Source organism: Staurois parvus, unplaced genomic scaffold (assembly GCF_062004578.1).
Source record: "Staurois parvus isolate SC_StPar_1 unplaced genomic scaffold, SC_StPar_1.0 ptg000716l, whole genome shotgun sequence".
Lineage (NCBI taxonomy): Eukaryota > Metazoa > Chordata > Amphibia > Anura > Ranidae > Staurois > Staurois parvus.
In genome coordinates, this window is record NW_028318512.1 from 1,996,005 (window position 1) to 2,023,196 (window position 27,192).

Here is a 27,192-nt window from a genome sequence, read left to right on the forward strand (position 1 = left end):
CTGCAATTCTTGTCTCACACTAGCTGCCTCCAAGGGAACGCAGCCCCAGGAGAAGAGGAACTCTTCTAGCTGAGGAAGAACCTTTTGCCCATGCCTCCCCAAACATTTATTACCTCCCCAACCACCTTCTGGGCACCTCCTTCTCTGGGATTGGCTGGAGTCTGATAAATATTCATAAGTCAGTGGTTGATCTTTTTATTCTGTTTTCTGGAAGATTCCTCCAGAAGCAGACAGGAATAATTAATGACATACCTTAGGGAAACCCTGACCAGACGAAAAACAGATCATTTCTCTACTACAATGAAGCCTAACAACTACAATTAAAGTGTTTGTAAAGGCTAATGGTTTTCTACCTTCATGCATTCTATGCATGAAGGTTAAAAATCCTTCTGCATGATGCTACCCCCACAGCCCCCCCACCTGAGCCCCTCTCGATCCAGTGATATGCACTAGAGCCTCGGATGTCCGAGGACTCCCTCTCCTCAACAGCCAGAGCCATTGGCTCCCACCACTGTCAATCACAACCAGTGAGTCAATGAGGAGAGGGGGATTGAGCTGAACCACAGCAATATATGTTTTATGGACTCATAGGCTCTGGAGTGAACATGCACCAGTGCCTCCATAGTAAACGACTTGCTATTGGTCAAAGGGGAGAAGCTAGGAGCACTGACAGGGGACCCAAGAAGAAGATAACACCAAGCTTTGCAGTGGAATAACATTCTTACAGGATGTCTCCAACTTACAAGCCAACCTCAATGCTCTGTGTAATTGGACAACTGTGTGGCAAATGAGGTTTAATGTTGATAAATGTAAGGTTATGCACTTGGGGGCTAAGAATATGCATGCATCATACATACTAGGGGGGGATACAACTGGGGGAATCAATGGTGGAGAAGGATCTGGAAGTTCTGGTAGATCACAAGCTTAATAATGGCATGCAATGTCAAGCTGCGGTTTCTAATGCGCTCAAAATCCTCTCTTGTATTAAAAGAGGTATAGACTCCAGAGAGAGAGATATCATATTACCCCGGTACAAATCATTAGTAATACCTCATCTGGAATATGCAGTTCAGTTTTGGTCAACAATTCACAAAAAGAACATTGGGGAACTGGAGAAAGTACAGAGAAGGGCAACCAAACTGATAAGAGACATGGAGGAGATCAGCTATGAGGAAAGATTAGAGGAACTGAATTTATTCTCTCTTGAGAAGAGGAGATTAAGGGGGGATATGATCTCCATGTATAATACATCAGTGGTTCATATGGTGAACTCAATGTAGAGTTATTCACCCTGAAGTCATCACAGAGGACAAGGGGGCACTCTTTAAGTTTGGAGGAAAATAAATTCACAGTAAGAGCTGTGAAAATGTGGAATAGACTCCCTCAAGAGTTGGTTCTGGCCAGCTCAGTGGGTTGCTTTAAAATAGGCCTGGATTGTTTCCTAGATACACAGACTATAACTGGATACTAACATTTATAGGTAAAGTTGATCCAAGGAATATCCGATTCCCTCTCGGGGGATCAGGAAGGAGTTTTTTCCCCTGCAGGAGTGAATTGGACCATGCGTTGCTGGGTTTTTTTTTTACTTCCTCTGGATCAACTCTGGGTATAGGATTCTAACTTTTTTTTCTTCTTCTTCTTTTATGGTTGAACTGGATGGACTTTTGTCTTTTTTCAGCCAGACTAACTATGTAACTATGTAAGTATAACATGTTTTGTTTTTTATTTAAACCGAACCTTTAATACCACTTTATCCTACATTTTGGCAGGACGCTACACAAGATTGTAGACAGAGCAGTGAACTTCAGGATACTTATCCTCAGTCTAGACATTCCCCAGCTCTTACCTGCACAAGCTCTGATAAAGAGGGATAAGTGGATCCCCCAAAATACATAGAGTATCTTTTTATTCTCAAGTAATCAATCTGGACTGTCAGCCATGTTTTTGTTGCTCTCCTCCATATTCTACACCTACTACCTGTTTGAAAAGAGGAACACACAGAGAGAAAACGAGGTATTGCTAAAGCTATGAACACCTCTAAAAAATAATATGCATTGCCTATCCCTTTACTTTATTTTATAGATGGGGAAAGCCTTTCAAGTGATATTCCATCTGTAGGCGTATTAAGGTTCTAGCACATGGGAAGCTCATCAGTCTCACCAGAATATATACTTCTTGGATGTAGGGCAAGCTGATTAAACAGCATCATTGCAACTAAACCAGGAATAAAGGTGATCTATATTTAAACTGTGGCGTATCTGCAACTATTAGATCAGTATTTAAACTGGAATAGATTATGCAAAGCGCGCTGCATGTTTGATCTCAGGATGTGTGCACACTGATAACGTGCTTTAGAAAGTTGAAGTCACAAATTGACACTCTGCCAAGCGGCTTTTCCAGAACTGTCTTATCCATTGATCTATTGTGCTTCCTTGTGGTGCTAAAACTGGGAATCATGAATAATAGAGGAATCCGGAGAGGTTAATCAACACTCAACAATTCTCTGTTTATAGGAAATTATCAAAGAAACAGAAACACAGTTTACAATGTGTGAAAGGAGGCCAGGAAGAAAACTTTATAGGAGCAGCTTAAAGGGTAACTCAACGTTTGTGAAAAAAAAATAGCATATAAAAAATGATATAACATATACAATTGCTAAACAAGCCATATTGTAACTGAATGTTATTAAAAATGTCATATCCATTTAAATTGCTGTAATTTCCTGTAAAATCCAAAGCAATATGGCAACCTGGAGGGCTTCTGTACACTGTTGGTGAACAGAATGCCTCCAAAATTGTTATTTCCTATGTGAGTGATTGGCTCACTAATTTGCTCAGAAGTCTTCACTAAGAGACTATTCAAATATTAGGCATCCTCTGCAATAGGAATTTCTGTTTTGGTGACCCATACGGAAGAAAAATATAGTTGAAATATATTTTTAAAGTTTTCTTCCCAAATATATTGACATATATTTGAAATGCTAAATCCTCTGGAGGGCAGGTGGTTAACAATGAATTCCACATAAACCACTGATACTAGTGTTCCACTGACACGGTTTTTTTATCAGTGAGTACAAGTACCGATACTTGTGGTCAAGTACACCACCAATACCGATAACTTTGCGGTGCGATTTGAGCCCATAAAAAATGAATGGGCTCAAATTGCACTGCAAAGAATGGCATGTGATCTGAACAGGAATGTGGCGAGATTTCTGTCCGAATCACATGAGGTTTCCCTGCGGGTGCTCTGTGGTTAGCAGTGTGATTTGAGCCATAAAAAATGAATAGCGATTCTTTGCGGAGTGATTTGAGCCCATTCATTTTGTATGGGCTCAAATCACACCAAAAATGTACCGATTTCAGGTATCAGAGCATTTGCACAAGTTTGAGTACTTGCAAACAGTGCAAATGCTGGATATCGGCACCAATACCAATATCAGTATTGGTATCAGTGTCACCCTACTAAATACACAAATGAAATATATACATGGGAGCTCATTGACCTGCCAAATCATTTGCATTTCTGTCCATCCAATCCCGACATTCACATAGTTATAACACACAGCACAGCTCTGTCTGGCAGGGCAGGAGTCCTGATTTTTTTCTATTGCAGTTCGGTAAGTCCTCATGCACCCTTGACGTTTTTACAGCGGCTGTTTTTGGCTTTTGATGGGTTTTTTTCTACAGCTAATAAACCCCCCAGCATGTTATCCTGTATGTCCATGCACACATAGACTGGAATCAGTGTTTTTTGGCTAGGACATTTTTTGGCTGGAAAAAAAACGAGGACTAGTGGGTTTCTAGAGGAGTTTTTTAGTTGTAAAAATGCTCCAATGCAGCGAAACGCAGCAAAATACAATAAAACGCCACAAACCAGCGTTTTTGGATGTTTTTTGACCCGAAAAAAATTTTTGGGATCAAAAGAAAAACGCAAATGCGGAAAACCGCTAATTCAAAACCACTAAAAAAAGCTGAAAACTCATGTTTTTATCGTGACTTTAAACAGCTAACATTACCAGTGTTATCAATACATCCAGTGTGCATGGAGACTTATACCTACAGGCAGAGGCGTCCCTAGGGTTTGTGTCACCCAGTGCAGTAACACTTGGTGACACCCCCTCCGACGATCTCCGCAGGATGGATTGGACCTGCGGATTGAGCATAATGGATTGGAGTCCAATCCATTATGCTCCCCAATCCCCAGATCCAGTCCATCCTGCGGGGATTGTCAGCTTGCAACCTATACGGGGTTAACTGATCTCTCCATGAGCTCCATGAAAAGGAAAATTTTAAAGCAAGTCAATGATCCTTGCAAGATGGATCGGATCTGCGGATTGGGGAGCATAATGGATCAGACTCCGATCCATTATGCTCAATTCGCAGACCTGATCCATCTTGCGGGGATCGTCAGCTTGCTTTAAAACTTTCCTTTTCGTGGAGAAGGTCCGGTGTCACCCCGTGTGATAGGTGTCACCCAGTGTGGCGCACACCCCCCACACCTGCTTAGGGACACCACTGCCTACAGGTCTTGTCTCCAAGCACAGTTTGTGACTGGACAAGGAAAGAAGAAGCAGGGAACTGATGTGCTTAACTCTTTGTTACTCTGATCTCTCCTCCTATCAATGTGCTCAATGCAGTGCAGCACAACTGATTGGCTCCTTGTGCAGCTTCTCTCTCCCTGAGTCTAAGCTTTGCTGTATATGAACTGCAAGAAACTGATACCAAGTCAAGTCAAGTTCAGCTACTTACTTTGCTTCCATCAGTTACGCTGCTTTTCAAAATACATTTGTGTCTTTCATCACTGCCATGTCAAAACTTCCCTAGGACCCAGAAGTCTAACCGCATGTACTGTATATCCAAGTCTTGGTTTTTCCTGCTCTCGAGACACTTTTGACTTTTACAGGAAAGGTTGAGATTTACATATCATTTTACTTACCTACCTCCCTAGATTTACTGATCCTATTGACCACAAATAACCTCTGCTTATGCATTTTTTTCATCACATATTCAGAGAGAACAATCAAGGTTTAAGAACGGGTTATGTAAAAGAACAGCTCCTAACCCCCCGGTCACATCAAGCCCGACTTTGAAATTGTGCGACTTACAGTGAAGTCGCACAATTTCAAAGTCGGAGGACATGCCGATTTCAGGTGCGATTTGCAAGACATCTGATATAAGAAATCGCACCAAAAGTAGCACATGTACTACTTTAGAAATCGGTGCGGCTCCGACCACGTCAGAACGGCACCGATATGACCGCTCCGATTGCGGACAATAGAGTGCGACTTGGCATGCGATTTGCAAGTCACAGGGCAAGCCAATCGCGTGACAAGTCCTACCTTCTGATTGTTAACCTGTTATATGCAGAGCAACACCTAGTGACTTAAAGAGTGTTAAACCCCAAAACAAAACATAAGCAGCAAGGGATGCTAGGGTATCAGATTTTTTCTGCTTACAATGGCATGCAGAAGAGAAGAAAAAGCCGCACAGGAATACCAGAATTTTTTTTTAATTATTCTGTGTTGCCTATTTTAACCAAGAGGGTCAGCAATCTCTTTAACACAGGAAGGTTTTATTGTATTTAGATTTACAGTGATATTTTTCATGGAGACAACTAAGTTATGCATCATGCCTTCTGGAGTTTTTTTTTTAAAGTGACTCTGCTGCTATCCAGACAATTTTGGAAAAATTACCTGTAAAAAAGATTTTTTTCAAATGTATCCCTCTGAGTAATGCTGACTCTAATCTATAACATGGTTGTAAACCCTTGCATATATCCAGGGAAGTGATTGGCCTCAGGTGATACACAGATATTAACCTCCCTGGCGGTATGATTATTTCAGATTTTTGGTGCTGAAAGCGGTAAATTTTTTTGCATGGAAATATGTATTTTTTTTATTGTAGACCTGTAATTCTTAGGAATAACTCACTGAAATCTGTCCAAAAAAGAGTCTAGTAAACATCCCGGGTATGATAAAACTTGAAATACAAAATCATAAATTATAATTTAATAAATAATCATAAAAAATAATAATATAATAATACATTTAATTCAACAATATAATCAAACCAAAAACACTGAAATTTGAAATATAGCGCCAAGTTCGCACATCGCTGAGCAAAGTCGCAAAATTGTTTTCAGTGTCTGATGACGAATTTCCCCCACGAATCATTATCACTCAATTCTGCAAGTGGTTCTGATTTACTATCGCTGTTCTCTAGCTGATCTAAAACCGCTTTTGACCTAAAGGGACGCTTTTTGGACGCCATGGACATTTCTCAGTTTCCAGGCAGAAAGAACAGTAAAAATGTAGGCAGGGCGCAGGACAAAGCACTCGGGACAAAATGTATGTGAAATGGTTTGATACAGTAATGTTATACTATGTGATTTTAGTGATTTTAGTGCAGTGGTTCTCAACCTTTCTAATGCCGCGACCCCTTAATACAGTTCCTCATGTTGTGGTGACCCCCAACCATAAAATTATTTTTGTTGCTACTTCATAACTGTAATTTTGCAGTGGGAGGACTAGCGCCCCATCACTGATGTCAGTGGGAGGAATAGTGCCCCATCATTGGTGTCAGTGGGAGGAATAGTGTCCCATCATTGGTGTCAGTGGGAGGAATAGTGCCCCATCATTGGTGTCAGTGGGAGGAATAGTGCTCCATCATTGGTGTCAGTGGGAGGAATAGTGCCCAATCATTGGCGTCAGTGGGAGGAATAGTGTCCCATCATTGGTGTCAGTGGGGGGAATAGTGCCCCATCATTGGTATCAGTGGGAGGAATAGTGCCCCATCATTGGTATCAGTGGGAGGAATAGTGCCCCATCATTGGTATGAGTGGGAGGAATAGTACCCCATCATTGGTATCAGTGGGAGGAATAGTGCCCCATCATTGGTGTCAGTGGGAGGAATAGTGCCCCATCATTAGTATCAGTGGGAGGAATAGTGCCCCATCATTGGTGTCAGTGGAAGGAATAGTGCCCCATCATTGGTATGAGTGGGAGGAATAGTGCCCCATCATTGGTGTCAGTGGGAGGAATAGTGCCCCATCATTGGTATGAGTGGGAGGAATAGTGCCCCATCATTGGTGTCAGTGGGAGGAATAGTGCCCCATCATTGGTGTCAGTGGGAGGAAAAGTGCCCCATCATTGGTGTCAGTGGGAGGAATAGTGCCCCATCATTAGTATCAGTGGGAGGAATAGTGCCCCATCATTGGTGTCAGTGGAAGGAATAGTGCCCCATCATTGGTATGAGTGGGAGGAATAGTGCCCCATCATTGGTGTCAGTGGAAGGAATAGTGCCCCATCATTGGTATGAGTGGGAGGAATAGTGCCCCATCATTGGTGTCAGTGGGAGGAATAGTGCCCCATCATTGGTATCAGTGGGAGGAATAGTGCCCCATCGTTGGTGTCAGTGGGAGGAATAGTGCCCCATCGTTGGTGTCAGTGGGGGGAGGAATAGTGCCCCATCGTTGGTGTCAGTGGGGGGAGGAATAGTGCCCCATCGTTGGTGTCAGTGGGGGGAGGAATAGTGCCCCATCGTTGGTGTCAGTGGGGGGAGGAATAGTGCCCCATCGTTGGTGTCAGTGGGGGGAGGAATAGTGCCCCATCGTTGGTGTCAGTGGGGGGAGGAATAGTGCCCCATCGTTGGTGTCAGTGGGGGGAGGAATAGTGCCCCATCATTGGTGTCAGTGGGAGGAATAGTGCTCCATCATTGGTGTCAGTGGGAGGAATAGTGCCCAATCATTGGCGTCAGTGGGAGGAATAGTGTCCCATCATTGGTGTCAGTGGGGGGAATAGTGCCCCATCATTGGTATCAGTGGGAGGAATAGTGCCCCATCATTGGTATCAGTGGGAGGAATAGTGCCCCATCATTGGTATGAGTGGGAGGAATAGTACCCCATCATTGGTATCAGTGGGAGGAATAGTGCCCCATCATTGGTGTCAGTGGGAGGAATAGTGCCCCATCATTAGTATCAGTGGGAGGAATAGTGCCCCATCATTGGTGTCAGTGGAAGGAATAGTGCCCCATCATTGGTATGAGTGGGAGGAATAGTGCCCCATCATTGGTGTCAGTGGGAGGAATAGTGCCCCATCATTGGTATGAGTGGGAGGAATAGTGCCCCATCATTGGTGTCAGTGGGAGGAATAGTGCCCCATCATTGGTGTCAGTGGGAGGAAAAGTGCCCCATCATTGGTGTCAGTGGGAGGAATAGTGCCCCATCATTAGTATCAGTGGGAGGAATAGTGCCCCATCATTGGTGTCAGTGGAAGGAATAGTGCCCCATCATTGGTATGAGTGGGAGGAATAGTGCCCCATCATTGGTGTCAGTGGAAGGAATAGTGCCCCATCATTGGTATGAGTGGGAGGAATAGTGCCCCATCATTGGTGTCAGTGGGAGGAATAGTGCCCCATCATTGGTATCAGTGGGAGGAATAGTGCCCCATCGTTGGTGTCAGTGGGGGGAGGAATAGTGCCCCATCGTTGGTGTCAGTGGGGGGAGGAATAGTGCCCCATCGTTGGTGTCAGTGGGGGGAGGAATAGTGCCCCATCGTTGGTGTCAGTGGGGGGAGGAATAGTGCCCCATCGTTGGTGTCAGTGGGGGGAGGAATAGTGCCCCATCGTTGGTGTCAGTGGGGGGAGGAATAGTGCCCCATCGTTGGTGTCAGTGGGGGGAAGAATAGTGCCCCATCGTTGGTGTCAGTGGGGGGAGGAATAGTGCCCCATCGTTGGTGTCAGTGGGGGGAGGAATAGTGCCCCATCGTTGGTGTCAGTGGGGGGAGGAATAGTGCCCCATCGTTGGTGTCAGTGGGGGGAGGAATAGTGCCCCATCGTTGGTGTCAGTGAGGGGAGGAATAGTGCCCCATCGTTGGTGTCAGTGGGGGGAGGAATAGTGCCCCATCGTTGGTGTCAGTGGGGGGAGGAATAGTGCCCCATCGTTGGTGTCAGTGGGGGGAGGAATAGTGCCCCATCGTTGGTGTCAGTGAGGGGAGGAATAGTGTCCCATCGTTGGTGTCAGTGGGGGGAGGAATAGTGCCCCATCGTTGGTGTCAGTGAGGGGAGGAATAGTGTCCCATCGTTGGTGTCAGTGGGGGGAGGAATAGTGCCCCATCGTTGGTATTAGTGACACAAATGATGGGGCACTATCCCTTCCACTAACACCAATGATACTTACCTTGCTGACCCCTGCTCCAGCCTGGGCTCGATCTCTCCCTCTCCCATCTACAGCCTGCATACCTGGCTGCAGCAGCAAAATTTGCACTTACCTGTCAGCTGTCTTCCTTCTCTGGCCTCTTTCTTCACTCGTTCCTGCAGCTCCCTCGATCTTCTTCGATCTCCGCGCGCTGCCGCTCGGCTCCTCCTCTCCAAGCTCCACCTTCTCGCCGGTGATTGGCCGCCTGTGTGCCTCTCCTGAGCTACAGTTCCGGTGGCCAATCAGCGGCGAGGAGGCGGTGACAGGGGCAGCATATCATCCCGCCCACACATCGCCGGAGACAGCAGCGGTGTCTCGGTTCCTAAGACCATCAGAAATATGTGTTTTCCGATGGTCTTAGGCGACCCCTGGGAAATGGTCGTTCGACCCCCAAAGGGGTCGCGACCCCCAGGTTGAGAACCGCTGTTTTAGTGAATGTCATTTTTTGTCATTTTCCGTCCCCCGTATGTCCCGACGCTCACAGGGCACGGAACCCAGATGACAGATGGCATCCGACAGATTACATTGCCGGGGACACTGCAGGAGGGACATCGTGGGAGCGCAGGACAAGGTAAGTGATCGAGGGATCGCGGAGCAGCGCCTCATGGTAAGCCCGAGTGTAGCTCGGGGTTACCGCTTGTGGTACTAAAACTTTACCCCGAGCTACACCCGGGAATACCGCCAGGGAGGTTAAATAAAATAAGATAGGTGCAGCACTTAAAATATAGTCCTGATAAATGTATAACAAATGGCTCATGCATAAAATGACAGTCCACAGTAAGAGAGCTCAGAGGTGATTATAATATTCCCAAAGTCGTCACTTTCTTAGGATCGGTGAGAGGCAGGATATGTATAAAATGCGCATTCACGGACGCGCAGAGATAATGCGCAATGTGTCAATAAATGGAGGTTTGCCAGGGGTCCCTTTCAGGATGCAAATGGAATCAGCCCGGGATGGATGGAAATCATCTGGATGGATTTTCAAACTGGAGGTTCACATTAAGGACACGGATGCAGCCTCTTCAGTACAGTGGGATAGTCACCAGGGGAAGCTCTGAGGGATTAAATGCTCAGTGCAGCTGGTAACAAATGGAGGCCGCCGGTACGCGTTTTGTACACCCCGGCGCACCCATTCTGAAGATCTACGAGTGTACGAAATGTGTCGTGGAGGAGCCTGTAAGCTTTTTACCAGCTTACACACCCCCTTCACACAGCACACAGGAACAGAGCTGAGGCTGTCAATCTACTGGAGGTCCCTCCCCTGTCACCATTTTTCTTTTGGTGTCAGGAAATCATTTCAGAAGTGATTCATGCTGATAGCAGAGGAACGAAGCAGCAGATAGAAATTACACTTAATGCTCTGGATTGAGACGTACACACTATAGAGGAATATGTTTTGTTCAGATTTTTGTAAGAGAAAGACCAGGCATCCGACACTCCTGGAAGTGTCAGGTGCTGAAAACTCCTCTCTTCCCATAGCTCTTGAAGGGGGTTCTTATTACCAGCCTTACATATGAAAAATTCAGCTTTGATAGATGCGTGAGAACAAGAAATTACCTTGCTGTGCCTCCTTATCGTACAGCTTCATGTGGACGACTCCTGAAGTCTTGTTCCTTACAATGGAGACACTTCCGCCATCCCGCTTACCACACGTTCCGATCCGGCCAAGATTTTGATCAGCCCACCAGAGCCGGTTATCTGTAAAATATTGGAGAAAATCATTAACACTCTTCATTATGAACTTGAAGCATACTGTATGCAAACCCAATCTCTAAAACTTCTTAAACTTTAACAAATGTAATTTCAATAATCATTTTTGAAATAAGTGGTTCTAAAGTCTGAAAGTTTTTTTTACCTTAAAGTTAAAAATATCTTCTGCATGTAGCCCCCCTCCCTCCAGCCTTCTTTTATACTTACCTGAGCTCTATCTTGATGCAGTGTTGTGCACGAGAGCACTGGCTCTTCCAGCTCTCTCCCTTCTCATTGGCTCAGAGACAGCAGCAGGAGCAATTGGTTGTTGGCTCCCACTGCTGTCAATCATAGCCAGTGAGGAGGGAGCTGTGCTGAGCTGCTCTCTGTGTGTCTATGGACACACAGGGAATGGTTTACTAAAGTTGGTACCTTCAGTGCCCGGTTTATGGTTTTCATATAATCACTGGATACTAAATCTGTGAGCCAGAACATTTCCTGTCCCCATCAGGAAGCCCACTCTAAGAAATGACATGCTGCCCTTGCCCAGTAGAAACAAAGTTATTTCCCTAGGGCACATCAACAATTTGTTTGGCTAAAATGGGCAGCAACCGATTCCATTTATAGCAGTTTTCATAGGGGTGGCCCCCAAATCCACAAAGACTTATTTATTTATTTCAGGTACTTATATAGCGCCGTCAAGTTACGCAGCGTTTTACATATATATTGTACATTCACATCAGTCCCTAACCCTCAAGGGGCGTACAATCTACGGTCCCTAATTCACATTCATACATACACATACTAGGGCCAATTTAGACAGGAGCCAATTAACCTACCAGCATGTCTTTGGAGTGTGGGAGGAAACTGGAGTACCCGGAGGAAACCCACGCAGGCACAGGGAGAACATGAAAACTCCAGGCAGGAAGTGCCGTGGTTGGGATTTGAACCAATGACCCTAGTACTGCCAGGCCAAAGTGCTAACCATTTAAAGGTAAAGCCTTCCTCATTGCCCTCAGCTGAAATACTGTTCTGTTTCAGGCTCTTCCCTGTTTACAGCTCAGAATTAAAAGAAGCTGCATAAATATTTAATGGAAATGACTGATGCTTATTTGAATACCACTAATGGCATGCAATAAATAAACTGGAAATGAATATTCATTCACACAGTGGTGATCGCTTGAATAATCTGCAACCATTTAGGTGGAAGCAGCGATAACTTTAATGCCATGATGAATAAAGAAGCAAATTAAAAGGATAAAAAAAAAAAAAAAAAACAGACATTGAGTTTTTTCTGTATTGAAGAACAGTTTGTAGCAATATGTTTTTGAGCTGTAAACACTATGGGGTGGATTTACTAAAGGCAAATAGGTTGTGCACGCTGCAGTTGCACTCATTTTCCCCAGAGCTTAGTGAGTGTGGTGAAGCTTCACTTCTAAAAGAATACCCAATCAGGTGCTAGGAAAATTTAAAATAAGTCTGGAGAAAATAGGTGCAACTGCACCTGCAAAAAATGGGAGGGGCTTGGTGAAGTCATGGCGCTCGTGGTCAGCTGACATGTATTGGAGAGAGCTCATGGAGAGGAGTCTGGTGAGATCCATTAGAGCCTGAGGGTGTCATCTACAGTTTTACAGATTGTTTTATTCATTTGTGCAATATTTGGTGCAATGGAGCACAAGTATCATGTGAGTGGCCATTGTATCCCACATGAAAGAAAAAATATATTTAAAATATATTTTAAAAATATTTTTCACAAATATATTGACATATAATTGAAATACTACAATTTTAGCCATATTCAATATATTTCAAAATATATTTCAATAAATATATTTCAATATATATATATATATATACACACACACTGCATGTTGAAATGCGTTTTGTATATATTACAAAATATATGAAAAATATTTTTTAAAACATATATTTTTGAAATATATTCTTCAGATTTTTTTAACATATAAAAAAGTCATTTAAACATGTATTTGTAAATGCATTCCAAAAATGTAGATTTGTATTTTTAAAGACGTACAGTATGTTTGAAATGTAGTTTTAAAAATATACAGTTATATATATAATTCAACATACAATATATATATTGAATATGGCCAAAATTGTAGTGTTTCAAATATATGTCAATATATTTCGGAAGAATATTTTTAAAATATATTTCAAATATATTTTTCTTCCATATGGGATATTTTAATAAACATGTAGTTTTTTTAAACGATAAAGCACTATTGGCTTGACTATATATTTTTCTAAATGTGCACTGAGCGAAGGAAGGAGCTGAATCAGCAGTGAAGGAGAGTCTTGATAGGGGTCATACACCAATATATGTCCATTTAATGGGCGCAAACCGTTTTTGACCAAACTTGATTGTGAGGTCAAAAATTTCAGGTGAGAGCACAACTGGTGTTGGTATTGGTGGAGGCACATTGCATATGTTAAAAGGAAGATTTGAATGGCACAAGTCATCATTGTGTATTGAAAGAATCACAATATGGAGATGGACTTTATCTATTAATAGTTCTTTGTTCACATTGTTTGTTGTTATATTCTATACTCATTTAATATTTTTTTCACATTTATTATTTTTTTCACATTTAATATATTTTTCACATTGAGATCTTTATGCTATCTATATTTAGCATTGGTTAACATTAAGAGAAGCGCATGTTTTTTTACACCTGCAGAGTGCACAATCTATTAGCCTTTAGTAAGGGCTCATTCACACCATGATGCAGTGTGGGAAACGCATTCCGAGTGCCTTTTCTTCACTACAATAAAAAACACACTGAGTGTGTGTTCTGCTACAGGCGTACAATGTCCCAAACGCAGGTCGCACATGCAGTGTGTTTGTTTGCACTGGATCATAAGCTACCAAAGTACCATGCAATCCAGTTGCAATGTGTTTTTAAAATCAGTGCATGCACTACGTTTGGTGTGATCCAGTGTGATTTCAGCCCATTCAAACAAATAGGTGGAAAATTACAACACACAGAATCGCACAGGAGATTCAGGTGCAAACTGGTCCTGAATCAATCCCAACGTGTTTTGGTGGAGAACATACATGACTTTCACCAGAAGCACTCATGACTCTCAAGCATCAGCTCTCTGCAACACATTTTTAAATTCCCCAACCTTAAAGGGTTAGTCCACTTAAATGTGATGTTTTAGCTACAGATGAAGCTTGGCAAGGTGTTCCAACCCTTGGCGTCTTCTTGAATTTTATTGTCAACATTTTTTACTTTAATTGTAAGTATGAAATGTTTATGATGTGTTTTAATATTGGGTTGTATACTAGTCCTGAGGAAGTGGGTTGCTTTACCTCGAAATACGTTGGCTCCATTTTTATTTTGTGAACTGTGAACTTCAAAAACATGTTGTATTAAAGCAGTAGTAAACTGCATAAAAAAAAAAAAAACATTAATAATGGGCCCCCTGCAGGTTTAGGTCATAATGTACTAGTAATCACTGCATACTAGCACATTATGACAGACTTACCTGTACAGGGAGCCCTCCAGCACCGCCCTGGCACCACTATCCTCACCTGGTCTTCCTTCCGGATTAGTGGGTTCTGGCAGTATGAATAGCCGGAGCAGTAATGACGTCACAGGAGCCCTCGGCTGCAACATGGAGATCTGAATGTCCGGCATGCTGTGCTGTCCCTTCAGAACTCATGCGTTGGTGACATCACCGGCTGCATGCTGTGTGTATATCTCCTAAACGGTGCAAGTTTAGGAGATACTCCCTGTGCCTACAGGTAAGCCTTGTTATAGCTTTACCTGAAGGTACAACTTACAAAGTGGACTTTCCTTCCATTTTAAAGCCTGAAGTGTGATGTCTCTGCATATCAAGAGATACCTACACCTCATCTACAACTTGGCTTCTTCAGGTCTTGGGAATTATGGCCAGTAGATATTTCTGTTGGTGGACCTGACTCTGTTTCTGTCCATCTGGGAGTTTGGGGGTCCATCTTGCCTATCTTTACGTGTTCCAACACCTCCAATTGGATTCAACTGAAACCCCAACAGGGAGTGTGGAAACACCTTGTAATGGCAATTTGGCAACTATCGTAGACTAAGCTAAGTGCTGGATGTTGCCAATTTTATCAGAGAGTTTAACTCCTTGGTGTCGAGAGTACGCAAATATGCGGCCTCATGGTGACTAGGCCTTGACTTGCGTACCCAGTGTAAACAAAAGATGCGCCAAGAGCGCATACCCTGCGCACTCATGGCACATTTACCAGCGCCTCATGGAAAGGTCTCAATCGCTACCTACGGTCAGGAGCTTTCTGATCATGTAACCATCACAACAGTCAATCACAGAGGTCACATGAACCTGAACCCTGCCTCCTGACGTCACAAACCCCTTAAAGGGCCAGGATGCTCTGACCCCAAGGGGTTAAATAACAGTCTGAGGCCACACCAGCTGATTCTATATCTTTTTAAAACCTGATGAGCATTATGTGGCCCCCAAAATGTGTTGACTGTTGCACTCAATATATGCTTGGAATAAAACCACATTTTGTACTCTAATAAATTTGTGTGCACTTTGATCTTCAGATTTAAAGTAGAACTAAAGGCAAAACTTTTTTTTTCATTTTGGATAGACTAAGGAAGGCTTATAACCATTGTCAGCTTTATTTTTTTCCTATCTGTGTCCCATTTAGGAGATTTACCTTCACTTTCTGTCCCATAGATGAAACAAGAAGTGAGAGGAAATCCCTATAAATTGAGGGAACCTCTGGTTGTCACCAGAACTAGCATCCCTATAGGAAGAATTCCCATCCACAACTGTTCTGGCGACAATCCAAAATTTAGGGTTTTCTTTCATTTTTACTCTGAGTGATAATTGTAAATAGGACAAATAGAGAGGGTATATCTCCCTAACCGGGGCACAGACAGCAATAAACACCTGACAGGGATACTAATTTCTCTCCACTCTAAAAAAAATTTAATTTTGACTTTAGTTATACTTTAAGCAAAACACCAACTAATAGGAGTGTTAACTCTTTCCTACTTCTATTTAAAAAAACAAATACATCTACTGTATCTATCTATCTATCTATCTATCTATCTATCTATCTATCTATATATGTATACACGGCGTATGTCTATATCATTATCTATATATTTTTTTTTTTCAATATAAGCGCATCATAAAATCAATGATTCTGCTTTTGGCATTCCAAGCTGCAACAACGCACACCCATATCACAGTTCTTCATTTTCAGAACAAAATGCGGGGAAGTGACTAAATTCAATTAGATTGAGCACTTTGCAAGTGCAATTGCTCCAGAGCTAAGTAAATGAGCAAAAGCTTTGCTTAAAAGCTTTCCAGCATCCAATCATGTGAAAGCAAAAATGCAAAAAATTTTTTTTCTTTTTGTAATTTTCCCTGCACGCGATTGGATATTCTTTGCAAAGTGAAGCTTCACCTCATTTACTAAGCTCTGGAGCAAAGTGCACAGTCTATTTGCTTATTAGTTAATCAATCCCTTACACTCTTGCTTGAGTATATTTGTCAAAATCAATTGACTAACATCTAATCAGAACTGAATGAAAACCAATCACCTGCATATGCTGAAGATCAAACATTGAACAATCGATCTGAATCTGTCTACATCAATTCTGTAATCTGTCATAAAAGGATCAGTACAGTGGTTAAACGGTTAGCACTTCCACCTGGCAGCACTATGGTCATTGGTTCAAATCCCAACCACAGCGCCACCTGCCTGGAGTTTGCATGTTCTCCCTGTGCGGGTTTCCTCCGGGTATTCTGGTTAACCTACCAAAGACATGCTGGTAGGTTAATTGGCTCCTGTCTAAATTGGCCCTAGTATGTATATGTATGAATGTGAGTTAGGGACCTTAGAATGTACACCCCTTGAGGGTTATTTATTTCAGGTAATTATATAGCGCCGTCAATTTACGCAGCGCTTTACATATATATTGTACATTCACATCAGTCCCTAACCCTCAAGGAGTGTACAATCTAAGGTTAGGGACTGATGTGAATGTACAATATATATGTAAAGCGCTGCATAAATTGCCAGCACTAAATAAGTACCTGTAATAATACATTGTTACATGCAGCAGAACTTCATTCAGGCACCATATTGGCATTTAACCAATCCACATTGTGCTGCTGCCTGGGCAAACCAAGGTGGATAGGATGCAGATCAGAAACTTTGAAAATCTGCAGTTGAAACGGAATGTCACCTAATGTGCAGGTTATGCAAATCATAGCAGATCACATCCATTTTAATCTGAGTAGCCAAGATGAATGACTCATGTTATGCCCCTTGGCATGCCCAAACTGGCACATAAATATTCAAGTGAACTGACAAACTACGATTCAGCAGCTCAGAAGAAGGTATGCTCCTCCGCTTGAATGATGGTGAATTACAAATCAGGTAGCTCATCACAAGCTTAAGCACATCTAAAGTCATGAAAAAAAAATTTAAACATTTTCAGTATTCAAGGGGTTTAACCCCTTTGCGTCGGAGCCTCCCGGCCCTTTAAGAGTTTCAGAAGCCAGGAGGTAGGTGGGGTTTTAAGGTCATGTGACCGCCGTGATTCGCTGTCACGACGGTCACATGATTGGAAAAGGTTCCAATCGCAAGGGGAGATCGGGACCTTTCCGTGAGTCACGGACATACGTGCTGGGAGCACGCAGGGTGCTCATTCTCAGCACATATGTATTTTCTAATGACATGCAAATAAGAGGCCGCTCGGCGTCAAGGCCCATTGTCTAGTGGTTAAACAAGCTCACCAAAAGGTGGTGGCTGCATTTGTTTCCTTTTTAAGGCTATATATATTTTCAGAAGTACAGAAAAATACCTGTTGATCCTGATAGGAGTTCTTATAACTTCCTGGGTACTGAACCAAAATTTCAAACAAAGCCATCAGCTTGTCCAGTTATTTTCTGTGAACTACACTACCTCAGGGGCATATTTACTACAAGGGAAACAAGACATTTTCCTAGGGCGGCATTTTTCAGGGGGGCAGCACCACCTCCCTGGAAGAAGGGACGGCAGCTTGGAGACCAAATGGGATCTGAGAGAGGCTGTGGGCTGCTTGACTCTCTTTCCTGGGGATGTCCAGAGCTGTGAAGGTGAATGCCTTTCTCTCTCTCACTGGCAGAGGAGTGGCCATTGTATGGGGGCGATGGTAGTGGAAGGCTCTCTCCGGGGAGGGCGGAAAATTTTGTGTTGCCTAGGGCAGCACAAAACCTAAATACACCACTGCACTGCCCCCAAATATAATGGAGATGAGGAGAGGGAGGTGTATGTAGTCCAAATACGGAGAGCAGCCTAGGGTGACAAGGCACAGGTAGTGTGCTACTGGCAGGATCACTGGGTGAAAATAAAGGAACAAAGCCTTAAAAAAGAAAACTAATGTGGCCACCACTTTTGGGTGACAACCATGAGCTTGTTTTAACCCCTTGAATACCAGGTCGTTAATAAACATACCTTGATAGAATTTAGGTTAAAGTGGACAAAGAGTTAAACCCAAAAAAAACCATTTAAACAGTTTGCATGAGGTTGCATACCTGTTATGATGGGTCTGCCTGGATTTCCTGGCTTGTGGGAATTCCACAAGCCAGGAAATCCAGGCAGACCCATCATAACAGTCATGAATACACTCACCGAATCGGCTACAATCACCTCATGAGGTTGCATGGAGTTTCTCTTTTTATTTTTGGCTTCCATTCCTCTGTTTTCACCTCATCATCCTGCAAATAACACACTTTCTGTCCATGGGTGTCTACGCTCTCTCACTTTACAGTACCTATGGAGGAAGCCATGGTTGTCACCCAGTCTGGACTACAAACATGTCTGCTTTCCTCATCTCCATTACATGGAGGGGGGGCACTAGCAGTTTACAGAAGAAAAGTGACATTGTTTGTGCTCTCATTTCAGCTCACAGGAAGTGACTAAGAACACAGCATTTCTGGCAGGGTCAGCAGTCATTTTATGTACTTGCTGAAACAGTTCTTAGCCTGAAAAAACAAAGCTAAGACTGGTAATCTGCAATCTGCTGTATTACATTTTCATTCTTGGGTTTACATTCTGCCTTCCTGTCCTCAGCATGTTCACTTAAAGTGCTATGCAACACAAGAGAATCCTGGCTCAGAGTGACAATCCTTTCTATTTGCCCTTAGAGCCTTTGGCGGTTGGGGTCTTTGGAGGCGTTAACATATTCGAAACAGTTCATAGCAGTGACCAATCTAAGGTATGGCATCCTCTGTTGGACCCCAGTTAATGGGGTGGTAACAAGAAGGTATCTGCAGAGAAGTGGGTTTGACCCCAAGTCAGTGTTTTGCGGTTGGGGATCATTAAGTAGCAACACAGGTACACAACCTGATGTTGCTTCTCAATTGCCTCCCAAGACCTGCAACCTGTATGTTATGGTTACTGGATTATGAGTATGGTTTCTGTTTTAATAAATGTTATCTTTGGTTATTTGTTAATAAATGGGCAAGCTGGCCAATTTTCTCCAGATTGTGTCCTTTGTCATTTGTTTCTTAGAATAAATTGGGGGAAGGGTACCTATGGTGACATTTAAATGACTGGGAGACATGTGAGGTACCCTAGTCAAGCATTGGACCTGTTTTGGAGATCCTGGTGTGCTGGTAACATACTTCTTTTGCTGCACACACCTACGCACATCAGCTGGCTACATTTGAGGTGCTATTAAGAATAAATGGCAGCACAAGTGTGACATTCATTTTTTGTGCATATTTTTCAGTGTTCTCAGAACACAGATGTGAATGCAGCCTAAAGGTGTACTTCTCCTTTAACCAATAGCCGCCCGGCCAATAGCCGTTTGGCGGCCGGCAAAATGCTGTAGATTTCCGGGTGAACGCCATATGGCGTACTCCCAGGCATAAGCAGTTTTTGCGCTTGCAGAACGCGGAGCAGCGCGATCTGTCACCAGCCATGTACCTTGGACACGGCCGATGACAGATCTGAGTACCGGCCCCCCGTTGCCGGTACCATGTGACCTGCTGTGACCAATCACAGCAGGTCACATGACAGTTGTATACAATGGATGGCTTCATTCATGCCATCCATTGTATACTAATGTCTAGCTGTGAATGGTCACAGCTAATCACATGCACATGTCAGGTGATTAGCTAAATCACAGCTAAGCACAAAATAAAAAAAAAAGCCTGAATGAATCGATGTCATTCAGGTAAATGCTTGCTTATAGCAAAGTAATTCTTTGCTACAAGCAAATTGTGCAAAAAAAAAAAATACTGATCACTTCCCCAAAGTAGTACAATGTTACTATGGTAACATTGCACTACTTTGGACATAGTGAAATATGAAAACAATTCTTAAAAAAAAGAAAAAAAATGTAATAAAAAATTTAAAATAAAAAAAAAATATTTTTTTTTTCATACTGTCACCAGTTAGTGTCCCTGATCACCACCATGCCAGTTATATGATGACAATGTACTGCACTGGTGACAGTATGTAAAAAAAAAATAGTGAAAATAATTTTTTTCATTTTTTCATTTTCCAAAAAATTATGACAAAAAAATGCAACTTCAAAAAACTCGCCGTGCCTCTTATAAAGTACTTCGGACTGTCTACTTTGCAAAAAGGGGTCATTTGGGGGATATCTGTGCTATTCTGACATTCTTGAACCTCAAGAAATTAGATTGGCCGTCAGTACTTCAGGATTGATCAATATTCAGATCTATACCATAGTTTGTGAACTCTATAACTTTCCTACAAACTAAAAAATACATCCTAATTTGGGTCATTTTCACCAAAGACATGTAGCAGAATACATCTTGGCCTAAATTTATGAAGAACAATTATTTATTTGCAAACTTTTATAACAGAAACAAAGAAAAACGTGTTTTTTTTGTAATTTTTGGTCTTTTTTTGTTAATTTAGCAAAAAATAAAAACCCCGGCGGTGATTAAATACCACCAAAAGAAAGCTCTAGTTGTGTGAAGAAAATAAAAAATTTTAGTTTGGGTACAATGTTGTATGACCGTGCAATTGTCATTCAAAGTGTGAGAGCGCTGAAACCTGAAAAATGGCCTGGGAGGGAAGGGGGTAAAAGTGCCCGGTATGGAAATGGTTAAACCCTTCCTCCTTCCTCTGAGTATCATCTGTACATTAATGGATCTAGTGCACCATTCTCCAGCTCCATGTTTAGGGTGTCTACTTTCCAAAAAAGGGTCACTTTGGAAGGTTTTCATACTTTTCTGCCATTTTTAACAGAATGTTTTTTAAAACTTTTCCTTTTTTCTTTCTTATAGTAAACAACAAAACAAACAAAAAAATATATGGTTATTAAATAACACTAAAAGAAAGCTCATTAAAAAATATAATATACAAAATTAATTTGATTACATTGTTTCACGACAGATTAATAGTTAGCAAAACTATCAACGTGCTGAAAACGGAGGGTTTTCGTACTTATCTGGCATTTTTAACAGAAAGAGAAAAGGTTTTTTGTTTTTCCAAACTTTTTCTTTTTTATTGTAAAAGAAAAAAACAATGCTTATTAAATACCACTAAAAGAAATCTCAAATATACAGAATTAATTTGGGTACTATATTGCACTACGGGTCGTTAGCCAAACTATTAGGGTCCTTTCACATTGGAGTTACGTTTTTTTCATCAGTTCAATCACGTTTTTTCAAAGAAAAAACAGATCAGTTTACATCCGTTTTTTTCATCAGTTTGCATAAGTTTTTCAATTTACATCAGTTTTTTCATCAGTTTTTCATACGTTTACATCCATTTTACATCTGTTTATATCAGTTTTTCATCCGTTTACATCGGTTTACATCCATTCACATCCGTTTACATTAATCTTTTGTTCATTTACATCTGTTTTTCGTCCGTTCCGTTTTTTGTTTACGGAAAAAAATGGACGTTAACGGATACAGACATTAACGGATGTAAACGGATGATCATCTGTTTATATCCACTAGTCCATAGAAATACATGGGTGTCCGTAAACGAACAGATGAAAAACAGACATATGGAACACCCCTGTGAAAGAGGCCTAACAGTGCTGAAAACTGAGGGTTTTCATACTTTTCTGGCATTTTTAACACAAAGAGAAACTGTTTTTAGGTTTTCAAAATGTTTCTTTTTGTTTTTTTTTTATAGTAAAAAAACAACAAATAAACAATGGTTATTAAATACAACTAAAAGAAAGCTCAATCTTTCTAAATAAAAAATATAGAAAATTATAGAAATTATAGAAAATTAATTTGGGTACATTGTTGCATGACGAACTAATAGTTAGCCAAACTATCACAGTGCTGAATATGGAAGACTAGCGTGGTAATGAAGGGGTATTACAGGCAGGTACTCAAGTGGTAAAGGGAAGCTGGGGCTGGGTAGAAAGGGGTTAAAAAAGGCAAACCATGGGGAAACGTGAATGTATTGTAGAGAAGTACTGCATTATTTTTTTAATTTTTGTTTTCTTTGAGGGGCTTTTTTTTTTTAAAATATTTGGATAAAACCTGCCTATTATTACATCCTCAAAAGTATGTCAGAGCTGGCTAAAGAAAAGTCTATTAGTAAACAAAGTTTCAGTTATTGCAGAAGCAGAAAACTGAATTTCAGGAACGTAGCCGTTTGTGTCCTCCAGAATCGATTTTCTGACATTTTGAGAAAATATTTCTACATTGTCCCTCTCCTTCTGTTACAGTAAAGTGTATTCTCCAGTTTCATTAGTCTGCAGGACGGCTGCGCCGGTTGACACAGACAAATGTAAAAAGCTACCTTTGGAGACAGAGAATAAAGAGAGAGACGCCAGGTTAAATGAGATCACACTGACCAAGATGGATAAGCGATGGGATGCCGAACTCATAATAGACCAATTATTCACAAAGTTGGGTGAAATATCTTTCAGGAGCAAATGGCCGGAGTGCTGGTAGGGCGTCCGAATGGGCAACCAAGGGAATAGAAAGCCAAAGAAATAACATTACGGAACAATTGCAAAAACAAGCTCTGTACAATGAGATCCGGGCCGCCCCGTTCACCACACAAATCTAAATTGAATCCGGCGTCCTGGAATGGAGTAGGATGGCGATGAAATTGAGCAACACGAGATTAATTTTCACTTGACAAGATGACAGGGGGAATTAGCAGTAAATAAATAAAATTACATTTTTCTGAGATCTACAGGAATCGCCATGGCAACGGACGACAGGCCACATATCAGTCAAATATGATTTTGTCATGATCCTAAAGTAAAACTGAAGACAAAACATTATTTTTCACTTTGGAAAGAGTTGGGGAGGGTTATAACTAGAGATGCACTGGTACCCTTTTTTTATTGGAGAGTATGAGTACCAATACTCAAGTAATCGCAGATACCAAGTACCGATACTTTGCAGTGTGATGTATGTCCATATAAAATGAATAGGTGCAAAATCGCACAGCTTAGAGTAGCATGCGATTTCAACAGGAATGCGGTGCGATTTCTTTCCAAATCTCCTGCAGTTTCCCCACTGCTCCTGTGTGAACTCAGGCCTGGGAAGTGGTCCTGGAAACCTCCCTGCACAGATCCCAAGCTGTCACACAAGGAAAAGCTGCTTTACAGGTCTGGGGAATTTAAATCCCCTCAGTTTTCTTTCCTCCCCTTGCAGGGGTGACAGTATAGGCTAGACGGCTTCTGATTGGTCAGCACTGTCACGGAAGCCATCGAGCCAGCTCCAAGTAACAAACACCCCCCCAAGTCCCCGCTGTGACAATAGGCCGGGGAATTTCTCCCTGTGTCTACTGTCACAATTAAAAAAGGACACAGTCATGCAGGTCTCTGCCCAGGGGTGGACTGACAATTCATGGGGCCCCCGGGCAATAGGGAATCATGGGGCCCCTGTGTCCTTGCCCAAACTCAAAAAAGCCTATTCAAAAAAGACACAGTCATGCAGGTGTCCGCCCAGGGGTGGACTGACAACTCATGGGGCCCCCGGGCAATAGGGGATCATGGGGCCCCTGTATCCTTGCCCAAACTCGAAAAAGCCTATGAAAAAAGGTACCAAGGGCATCTCATGGGGCCCCCTACTGACTCCGGGCCCTCCTGCAGTGCCAGAGTTTCCAAATGGTCAGTCCGCCCCTGGCTCCGCCTACCCGGCCGCATCATTGATTCACAGAATTCTGTGAATGCTCAACAGTGCTGTGGGGACTTTTTTACTAGGAGCCTAGAAAGCATTGCACACGGGACCAGATTGCAGGTGCCATGTAGGACTCATGCAGACCTGTCTGTATATCTGTGTGCTTGTACCTTGTATGATCAGGCAAAAATACACAGACAGAAAGCTCAATAAACTACCAAGAGTGAAAAATATAATCAATGCACATTTTTTAACTGCAAAAAAGATGTGCATTTATCAATTTTTTTTTACAAAGGTGAACTTATCTTTTAAAGCCCAACTCCGGGCTCTGGGGCTGTCTCTGCATTGCAAGGGTTAATTGCTGACTGTTTTTGTCTAGGGCAGGGGTAGGCAACCTGCGGCTTTCCAGCTGTTGCAGGACTACAAGTTCCATCATGCCTCTGCAAGTCATAGCTGTAACTGTCAGTTTTGTAATGTTGCAATGCCTCATGGGAAATGTAGTTCCACAACAGCTAGAAAGCCGCAGGTTGCCTACCCCTGGTCTATGAGATTGGAGAAGGTAGATAAACTTACCTAATCCTCCAATCCCAGCACAAGAAGGTCCCTGCAGCTCCTGCCCTTCCCCAGCAGTTTTGTGGTCTTGTGCAATGGACTGTTCCTGACGTCATCACGCCCATAGACCTTCTGTAGATGTGAGGACGTCAGGAACAGGATCATGGGAGTGACAGCTGGAGAGCAGGATAAGGTGAGTATTAATTTTCTGTTCGACCCTGGACATAACTAGCAGTTAATCCATGCAGTGCAGGACATAGTGGGGTTGTGCCTATACTGCATGGGAAAACATTTTTTTGCAATGAGTTGGGATTTTAGTTAAGACTGGCGCAGGGGCGGACTGATCATTTGGAAACTCGGGCACTGCCTGAGGGCCTGGGGTCAGTAGGGGGCCCCATGAGATGCCCCTGGTAACTTTTTCATAGGCTTTTTTGAGTTTGGGAAAGGACACAGGGGCCCCATGATCCCCTATTGCCCGGAGGCCCCATGAGTTGTCAGTCCGCCCCTGGACTGGAGAGCGCATGAAATTCAAGACAGAACTGGATATCTGGAGGTATTTTTTGTATGTATTCAGTAGTTCTACTTTAAAGTGATTGTAAACCCATACATATCCCCAGCGAAGTGACTAGCCTCAGGTGATACACAAAGATGAACCAAGTTCTCCTATACAAGTTATACCTGTTTATCTGCAGCGCTCTCTCCTCTACATCTGTTCAAAGTGCAGAATTTATACAGTTTGTCTGAGCTTCCAGAAAGCAGGGGACAGAAGTTACACTATGCGGAGATCTTAGTGTGAGCTGATTGGAGGGAAGGGACATACTCCTCTTCATACAGCACACATGATAAGAGCTGAGACTGATGCATCTCAGCAATGTGTTAAAATGCACAACATGATGCACTTTGACATGTCATAAGGAAATGCACCATGATGCAAGGTAACGCTCATCAAAGTGCTTGAGGGCTCTTTCACACAAACATTCTGATTGGGTCCGCCTGCCTGTTTTTCAAGCAGACCCAATTGGAACCTCCATTCTCCTCTACATGTGTACGTTTACACCCGCCGACATCTGATCTGCCAAAAAGGGACGGATGGGGATCCAATTCCCCTTCCATCCATCAGGTCAGATCAGGTGAAAACGGGAAGGTGGTCTGTTTTCATCTGACCGCCCACTGAGGAGAGCAAGCAGCTCTGTGTCTGCTCTGCAGCAGCGGAGCAGACACAGAGCCATCATCCACTTGCTCAGCGGGGATCAGTGTAGAGAACCCCCGCTGAGCAAGTGGATCTGCTAAACGGGTCCGCCTCATGTGAAAGAACCCTTAACATGCATTTTGATGCATTCCCTTTGATTTCAATGGAGAATGTATTGGGGGAAAATGCATGGGTGTAATTCCAGCCCAAACAGCAGCCCAGAGTGGGAGCTTTAAAATCCGTAACGGCTTGAATCAGCTAACAATCATATGAGATGCAGGTATACATTAAACAATATATTAAATACGCATTATGTTAACATTTATGTGCAGAAATTGATGCAATTTTGCCAGCTTAAAGTTAAAATAACACCCTGCTTATGGCTTATCTCCAGAAATATTAGATTACACAAATAGTATGCAGGCCGGAAAGAAAAAAACACAAATACGATTTATGATTCATGAAATCTGTTTCTCTGTTTTCATCTAAATTGAAGTCATTATTTTTCTTGAGTTAAGATGTGTTTTATCTTCTCTCAATTAAGGAAGGACAAATGTACCGTAGTAATTAAGAGCAAATATAAAACTGATTGCTCAAAAAGAGCCAATTAGCCGGCAAAATTCCTCCCTTTGTTTTTCTTATTTTGTGATGGTTACGGCGCGCTATTATTTTCTGGGATGTGAGCGAGGCGCCGCGCTGTACGGATGAGCTGCACCAGTGAGACACGGAATTCGGCGCACAAGGTCACCCCCTGCAGCAAGGTCCCTGAAACATCCAAAGAAGCAGTTTGGATTGTTAAAATGCGCAAGGGAGCAAGTGCGGGATTGGCAAATAACCGTAATGTGAAGGGTAAATGAGGCTGTGCTATACGTTAAAATGATAAAACAAGCCACCAGAGAGTCTGGTTTTTAAGGCATAGGACAAATAAGTTGCTTATTTGAGGTTTTTTCTTTTAGTTCTGACATTATTTTTAATTAGCTTAGGTATATATACACTGAGGGGGATTTACTAAACTGGAGAGTGCAAAATCTGATATAGCTCTGCATAGAAACCAAATCAGCTTCCAGGTTCTATTGTCAAAGCCTAATTGAACTAGCTGAAGTTAGAAGCTGATTGGCTTCCATGCACAGCTCCACCAGATTCTGATAGCACCCTTATTATTAAATCTCACCCTACGTATCTAGTTTTAATCAGTCTTAATCAGTCTATCAAGTCTTTTTCCACATTCAGGGAAAAAAAGCCCATATCAGGGTCAGGGACCCCTCCCCCCCCAACCTTATCTCCCAACCTATCGGCGCTACCCACCTTAAAGCAGCATTAGTCTGTATCTCAGCAACACCAACAAAAAAATGCTATTTAATTCACTTTCAAATTAACCTCCTCGGCGGTATGATTCTTTCCGATTTTTTGTGCTGAAAGCGGTACCATTTTTTTTGCATGGAAATATGTAGTTTTTT

The 27,192-nt window shown here is 42.4% G+C and overlaps 1 protein-coding gene across 1 annotated transcript in view; it reads right to left on the minus strand.

The window, feature by feature from the left end:
• LRP1B (LDL receptor related protein 1B) overlaps window positions 1-27,192 on the minus strand; it is a 2,076,109-nt gene that overhangs the window by 617,774 nt on the left and 1,431,143 nt on the right. Inside the window, exon 33 of the mRNA XM_089653623.1 lies at window positions 10,750-10,890. Within this exon, the coding sequence (XP_089509749.1) occupies window positions 10,750-10,890 (141 nt within the window). The remainder of the gene's footprint in view (window positions 1-10,749; window positions 10,891-27,192) is intronic.